The sequence below is a fragment of the Micropterus dolomieu genome, linkage group LG21, assembly GCF_021292245.1.
Source record: "Micropterus dolomieu isolate WLL.071019.BEF.003 ecotype Adirondacks linkage group LG21, ASM2129224v1, whole genome shotgun sequence".
NCBI lineage: Eukaryota > Metazoa > Chordata > Actinopteri > Centrarchiformes > Centrarchidae > Micropterus > Micropterus dolomieu.
The window spans coordinates 36,191,142-36,199,264 of NC_060170.1; the positions used below are offsets into that span (position 1 = coordinate 36,191,142).

Genomic DNA, 8,123 nt, shown 5'->3' on the forward strand with positions numbered 1-8,123 from the left:
GTTACGTTAGCGAAGCATCGTCACGCTGAATAAAGGTAGTTACGTTAGCGAAGCATCGTCACGCTGAATAAAGGTAGTTACGTTAGCGAAGCATCGTCACGCTGAATAAAGGTAGTTACGTTAGCGAAGCATCGTCACGCTGAATAAAGGTAGTTACGTTAGCGAAGCATCGTCACGCTGAATAAAGGTAGTTACGTTAGCGAAGCATAGTCACGCTGAATAAAGGTAGTTACGTTAGCGAAGCATCGTCACGCTGAATAAAGGTAGTTACGTTAGCGAAGCATAGTCACGCTGAATAAAGGTAGTTACGTTAGCGAAGCATAGTCACGCTGAATAAAGGTAGTTACGTTAGCGAAGCATAGTCACGCTGAATAAAGGTAGTTACCTTAGCGAAGCATCGTCACGCTGAATAAAGGTAGTTACCTTAGCGAAGCATCGTCACGCTGAATAAAGGTAGTTACCTTAGCGAAGCATCGTCACGCTGAACGGTAACGCTGAATACACGACAGCAACAGAGTTTTGCACATTAAGTACTTAAGCAGGCACAAAACGGATGATAATGTCCAGTTGAAAACTAACTACGTGTCCGTGTGTCAGACGCTTAGAGGGAGGAGTCAAAGAGTCTGTTGGCGACAGGCAGGAATGACTTCCTGTGGTGCATTATGGGGGATGAGTCCTGTGTTTGAGCGGCATCATGGAGTGGGTGTCCAAGATGACATGTAGCTTTGACAGTATCCCTCCTCTGAGTCCAGCTCCTCCCCCACAACGTCACTGGCCTTGGATCAGTCTGTTGGCGCACGCTCCCCTCAGCCTGCTGTCCCAGCATGCAACAGCAAACATGACAGCACTGGCCCCCACAGACTCGTCCTGCAGATGTTGAAGGAGCTCAGCCTCCTCTGGCCCTTCCTGTAGAGGCCTGCTGGATCCCTCTGCACATGTGGTTCTCTCAGTCAAACAAGGTCACGGCAGATCTGCCTGTTCAAAAAGATCCAACCAGATCTTTCAAATCGAGATAACAAAAGGTTTTTTAATCGCTGGACATGAAACTGTGATGGAACAGGAAAACCTTATTCAACAGGACACTTTTAATTTCTAACAATGACAACAATCTGACAAAGGAGGCCGCCGCCGTCGGGCCGGTGTGCACAGCTAGAGGGTTAGCCGCTCGACGTGCATACAATCGCTGACTCGGGTTTAGGTACACGCCCCTGTGATGGTAGGTAGCTGCAACCGCCTTTTATACACATACAGCGCTTCCGGTCTAGACGGGCCGTCTCATGCGGAGGCGCCGGGGCGTCTTATCTCTTTCTTCAGTGCTGTCACATGAACAGATCAGACGCATGTGAGGGTTTGAGACATGCTGTACAGAGGGGTCGCTGCTTTTTTCCTTCCCGTCTGTTTGGCAGGTGGACTCTAGCGGTGCGGAGTCCAGCAGCAGGAACTCACAGTACTGCACTACTCTGTCCCTCTGTGTGCAGGTACGTGGACGATGTCATCTCTCGGATCGGCAGGATGTTTCCTGATATGACCATCGAGCTGTTCCGACCCAACGGGACGTCGGCGGTGCTGCTGGTAAAGAACGCAGAACATTCAGCATTCAAAGTGTTCGCTGTCAGATGTTTCCTGCACACTGTGCCGGAAAATGAAATGTTAATGAATAAAAATACAAAGAAAAGAAAAAGAGAGAGATGAAAAATAAGCCTCAAATATAAAAAGTGTAACTAAAAACCAAATATAAACACTTAGACGAATTAACAGCTGTTAATTCTCCACATGATGGTACAGGGTTAGCGAGTCCTGAGAGAGAGGGTTCAGCTCTGACACTCCTGTACCTCCGGCCCGAGGGCAGACGTGTGAACAGTTCCTGTTGGGGGAGGGTGGAGGCTGCTCTCCTGTGGACTCTGGAGTCCTGCTGGTCTTCACCTCCCTCTGCAGGTCCAGAGCAGTTGTGCTGCGGTGATGCAGCGGCTCAGGACGCTCTCTACAGTGCACCTGGAGAACAGGATCCTCAGGAAGTACAGCCGCTGTTGAGCCTTGTTGACCAGCTGCGTGGCGTTCAGTGTCCTCGCTGATGTGGACGCCCGGGGGGGGTTAGGTTGTAGGGCTGACAGTGTTGATGGTGGTCTTGCCACATCCGCCCGGGGTCGGCGGGACAATGGAAGCGGTCCAGCCTCTCGCCGTACTGTGAGATGTGGAGTGAACGTCCGAAGGGGGGCGGGTGCAGCTCTGTATGCACCACGTATGTTGCTGTAAACCCGCGTTGTTTTCCCGGGTGGGAACGTCCACGTGTTGGTAGGATTTAGGGAGGCTGCGCTGGACGTCGGCATCAGGGTGAGCTGTTTCTAACGTGCTGACAGCGTCGCTGCCGTAGAGGTGGCTCGCGGGGGGAAACGGCGGCCACAAATACAGCAGTAAATTCCCTCTGTAGAAAGTGGGGCAATAAGAACTCCAGATCCGGCGAACAGTGTTCATAAACAGTCCACCCCTCCCCCTTTGGTCTTACCGGAGGCTGCGGTGCACGCAGGGAGTCTGAAGCGGAATGGCGTTTTCTGGGACGCCATCCGAGAGCCAGGTTTTTGTGAAAATTAGAGCGCAGCACTCTCGCATTTCCCGTTGGACTGTAATCCTGCCTCTGACGGCACGGTGGCTAGCAGGAGGCTGGGTAGCGCTGGTCGGTTAGTTCCCCTCTCTTACGTCGCCTGTGTTGGCGATGTCCCGCCTTCTGACGTACGTTGGCACTCCAGGGAAAAACACTCAAAATGAAAACCGAAGAAAAGGCCGTGGCAGCAGAGCGAGCAAACGCGCCTGCCTCGAGCGGTGCCGTGTTTTTGGCACCTGGAAGTGCTTTTCCGTCCAGGTGTGTTCAGACCAGGTGACGGTGTGCTCTCTCTCAGGTGACCCTGGGGAAAGTGCTGAAGGCCATCGTCGTGATGCGTTCACTGTTCATCGACAGAACCGTCGTCCGAGGATTCAACGAGAACGTTTACAGCGAGGACGGAAAGGTGAGAGGTTGAACTCACCTGACAGGTAACCCCTGACAACAGGCTCGCTCACTGTCTCTGTAGTAACCCATCTGTCCTCCTTAGCTGGACATCTGGACCAAGTCTCAGTACCAGGTTTTCCAGAAGGTAAGACTCACCTGCCCTCACCTGGGCCTCTTACTGAGCGGCGTTACAGCCCAACACTGAGGCCCCAGAAATGTGCACACCTGATTGGTTGTGTTGTTGCTAGGTAACAGACCACGCCACCACCGCCCTGCTGCACTACCAGCTGCCCCAGATGCCCGACGTGGTGGTCCGATCCTTCATGGTGAGACTGCGATCCATGACCTCTCTACCTGCATGTCTCGTCTTTCTCTCTACCTGTCTGTATCTCTCATCTGTCTCTCTGTCCGTCTGTCTCTCCTGTCTGTCTCACCTCTCTATACCTGCCTGTCTCTCTACCTGCCTGTCTCACCTGTCTGTCTCACCTCTCTATACCTGCCTGTCTCTCTACCTGCCTGTCTCACCTGTCTGTCTCACCTCTCTATACCTGCCTGTCTCTCTACCTGCCTGTCTCACCTGTCTGTCTCACCTCTCTATACCTGCCTGTCTCTCTACCTGCCTGTCTCACCTGTCTGTCTCACCTCTCTCTACCTGCCTGTCTCGTCTGCCTGTCTCACCTGTCTGTCTCACCTCTCTCTACCTGCCTGTCTCGTCTGCCTGTCTCACCTCTCTATACCTGCCTTTCTCGTCTGTCTCTCTACCTGTCTGTATCTCTCATCTGTCTCTCTGTCTGCCTGTCTCTCCTGTCTCTCCTGCCTGTCTCACCTCTCTCTACCTGCCTGTCTCGTCTGCCTGTCTCACCTCTCTCTACCTGCCTGTCTCGTCTGTCTGTCTCACCTCTCTCTACCTGCCTGTCTCGTCTGTCTGTCTCACCTCTCTATACCTGCCTGTCTCGTCTGCCTGTCTCACCTCTCTCTACCTGCCTGTCTCGTCTGCCTGTCTCACCTCTCTCTACCTGCCTGTCTCGTCTGCCTGTCTCACCTCTCTCTACCTGCCTGTCTCGTCTGTCTGTCTCACCTCTCTCTACCTGCCTGTCTCGTCTGCCTGTCTCTCTACCTGCCTGTCTCGTCTGTCTCTACCTGTCTGTATCTCTCATCTGTCTCTGTCTGCCTGTCCACCTGTCTGTCTCTCTGTCTGCCTGTCTCACCTCTCTGTCTGCCTGTCTCACCTCTCTGTCTGCCTGTCTCACCTCTCTGTCTGCCTGTCTCACCTCTCTGTCTGCCTGTCTCACCTCTCTGTCTGCCTGTCTCACCTCTCTGTCTGCCTGTCTCTCTGTCTGCCTGTCTCTCTGTCTGCCTGTCTCTCTGTCTGCCTGTCTCTCTGTCTGCCTGTCTCACCTGTCTGTCTCTCTGTAGACCTGGTTGCGGAGCTACATCAAACTCTTCCAGTCTTCCTGTCAGCGCTGTGGTCATTACCTGCAGGATGGACTTCCCCCAACGTGGAGGGACTTTAGGACCCTGGAGGCGTTTCACGACACCTGTCGTATGTGAACCTTTCCTGGTTTCGGGTTCTGGACTTGATGTGTTCTGGTTTTCTGTTTGTAAATAGAAGTTTGAATAAAACACACTTTGTTGTACACTTGTGTCTTGTTGTGAAGATGATCTCTAGTTCGTCCAATCGGCAGTGAGATTCAGAAAGACTTTCATCTGAGGCTCGGACCCGGGTACCTGCAGGTCTGGCTTTGCTTCTTAGTCTCATCACCCCGAGGGAATCTACAGCTATCTAACCTGCTTCCTGGGGGTAGGTCCATCGCAGCAGGTCCAGCCTTTGGGTCCCGGGAGGACCTCCTGTGTGTAACGTGAAGTCTGCTTTCAGCTGGCTCGGGGTCAGGGGTCAGGGGTCAGAGGTTGTGGTGTGGCCTCGCTCTAAATGTCATCCAGTACGCTGTGATGACTCGACTTCCTTTGAAGGTCTCACTTTTGACCTTGGCGGCCCCCCTTTCATCATATTCATCCTTTATCGCTCCCAAAACCAGCAGAAGGTTTTCAAGAAAGGTACCAGGCATGCCAGCTGTGTCCAGGCTGTGTCCAGGCTGTGTCCAGGCTGTGTCCAGGCTGTGTCCAGGCTGTGGAACAGCTGGATCTGACCACAGATGTGGTTTAACTGTTTGTTGTTGTTCTTCCTTCTCCGACAGCTAGGGGCCCCTTTACCTGCCTGTTAATAACGTTGAGGACTGCAGGACTTTGAAGCGAACATTTCATTATTCAGCATTTAATAATCAGTTTCTGATGGAGTGCGTCTCCAGCAGAGTCTGAAGCTCAGAGGTGAGCTAATGACAGGGATCATTACCCTTTATCAATTATTGATCAGCAGCAATCAGAAGGACACCAGAGACCTTCTTCTCTGCAGTCTGAGAATAAAACTCAGCAGGTAAATTATCATAGAAATGAAATATCACTTTATTATTAGGAGAGTGTGACCTCTGACCTTTGACAGTCAGGTGACCTCCGACGTGATTGGACAGCTGAGTGTTTCATTAAGGACGACCTCAGGACGAGAGAGCTCGAGCTTTAACATTTTCAAACTGTCAGCGTATTAACGTTTCCTGTGAAGTTAGAATACGTCACATCGAAACGTTAACATTTCCTCACGTTAGAGGAACAGCATGAACACAGACAGCAGATACTAGTCAGAGCTGCTGGCGCGTACGCCGTCAGTGGAGGAAGAACACCAGAGAACTGTGAGCAGACAGAAGACGATCACCGATTACTGACAGAACTTCAGTTCTGAACTGAAGAAGTCCTTTGGATGAGGGACAAAACGTCTTCCAGTATCTTCAACCAAGTCCAGTTGCCCTTGACTTTAACCTTTGTTGGATAACTGTGACCTGGATGACTGAGAATAGAATTAAAATAACTTATAACAGTAGCCACAGTAAAACAGTGCAAATGGAGGTAGAAATTGTTCTTTTGTCAATTGTCCTCCCTGCCATGACTAGGAGCTGTTGTACAGTCTGATGGCCAGGGGGACGCAAGAGTTTTTAAGTTTACTGACTTTTTATTTTACTGACAGAACCGATAACTGATCTGATAACTGAAAGAACTTATAATTGATAGAACTGATAACTGATAGAACTGATAATGGATAGAACCGATAACTGATCTGATAACTGATAGAACCGATAATTGATAGAACTGATAACTGATAGAACCGATAACTTATCTGATAACCGATAGAACCGATAACTGATAGAACTGATAACTGATAGAACCGATAACTGATAGAACTGATAACTGATAGAACCGATAACTGATCTGATAACTGATAGAACTGATAACTGATAGAACTGATAACCGATAGAACCGATAACTGATAGAACTGATAACTGATAGAACCGATAACTGATAGAACTGATAACTGATCTGATAACTGATAGAACCGAAAACTGATAGAACTGATAATTGATCTGATAACTGATAGAACCGATAACTGATAGAACCGATAACTGATCTGATAACTGATAGAACTGATAACTGATCTGATAACTGATAGAACCGAAAACTGATAGAACCGATAATTGATAGAACTGATAATTGATCTGATAACTGATAGAACCGATAACTGATAGAACCGATAACTGATCTGATAACTGATAGAACCGATAACTGATAATTGATAGAACCGATAACTGAACTGATAACTGATAGAACCGATAACTGATAGAACTGATAATTGATAGAACCGATAACTGATCTGATAACTGATAGAACCGATAACTGATAGAACCGATAACTGATCTGATAACTGATAGAACCGATAATTGATAGAACCGATAACTGATAGAACCGATAATTGATAGAACTGATAACTGATAGAACCGATAATTGATAGAACCGATAACTGATCTGATAACTGATAAAACCGATAACTGATCTGATAACTGATAGAACTGATAATTGATCTGATAACTGATAGAACCGATAACTGATAGAACCGATAACTGATCTGATAACTGATAGAACCGATAACTGATAGAACTGATAATTGATAGAACCGATAACTGAACTGATAACTGATAGAACCGATAACTGATAGAACTGATAATTGATAGAACCGATAACTGATCTGATAACTGATAGAACCGATAACTGATAGAACCGATAACTGATCTGATAACTGATAGAACCGATAACTGATAGAACTGATAACTGATAGAACCGATAACTGATAGAAGCCTCGGTCGAGGCAGATGGCCGCCCACCCTGAGCCATGGTTCTGCTCGAGGTTTCTGCCTCTTAAAAGGAAGTTTTTCCTTGCCTCTGTCTCCTAGTGCTGCTCTTGGTGGGAACTGTTGGGCTTCTGTAAATATCATCAGAGTACGGTCTAGACCTGCTCTTTTATGAAAAGCGCTGTGAGATAACTGTTGTTGTGATTTGGCGCTATATAAATAAAATTGAATTGAATTGAATAGAACCGATAATTGATAGAACTGATAACTGATCTGATAACTGATAGAACCGATAATTGATAGAACTGATAACTGATAGAACCGATAACTGATAGAACTGATAATTGATAGAACTGATAACTGATCTGATAACTGATAGAACCGATAATTGATAGAACTGATAACTGATAGAACCGATAACTGATAGAACCGATAATTGATAGAACTGATAACTGATCTGATAACTGATAGAACCGATAACTGATAGAACCGATAATTGATAGAACTGATAACTGATCTGATAACTGATAGAACCGATAACTGATAGAACCGATAATTGATAGAACTGATAACTGATTGGCTGCAGGGCTTAACGCTCTGGATCAATAAAGGTAAACTTTGGTTTTTAAACCTGTTGGCAGGGTGTTCAGCTCTGAAAGGAGAAATTCTCCACCGTTATGGACCTCCCCTCCTTACTCTCCTCCCTTCCTCCTCCCCCTCCCCTCCCCTCCTTCCCCTCCTCCCCTCCTTTCTCTCCTCAATTCCTCCTCCCCTCCTTCCCCTCCTTCCTCTCCTCCCCTCCTTACTCCCCTCCATCCTCCTCCCTTCCTCCTTACTCTCCTCCCTTCCTCCTCCTCCCCTCCCCTCCTCCCTTCCTCCCTTCCTCCTTACTCTCCTCCCCTCCCCTCCCC

At 48.3% G+C, this 8,123-nt stretch overlaps 1 protein-coding gene across 1 annotated transcript in view; it reads left to right on the top strand.

Moving 5' to 3' along the window:
* Positions 1 to 4,620, top strand: part of med27 (mediator complex subunit 27) — an 8,525-nt gene extending 3,905 nt beyond the window's left edge. Inside the window, exons 4-8 of the mRNA XM_046035863.1 lie at positions 1,479 to 1,572; positions 2,895 to 3,002; positions 3,087 to 3,128; positions 3,232 to 3,309; positions 4,400 to 4,620. Of these exons, the coding sequence (XP_045891819.1) occupies positions 1,479 to 1,572; positions 2,895 to 3,002; positions 3,087 to 3,128; positions 3,232 to 3,309; positions 4,400 to 4,534 (457 nt within the window). The 3' untranslated portion in view covers positions 4,535 to 4,620. The remainder of the gene's footprint in view (positions 1 to 1,478; positions 1,573 to 2,894; positions 3,003 to 3,086; positions 3,129 to 3,231; positions 3,310 to 4,399) is intronic.
* Positions 4,621 to 8,123: the final 3,503 nt, after the last annotated feature.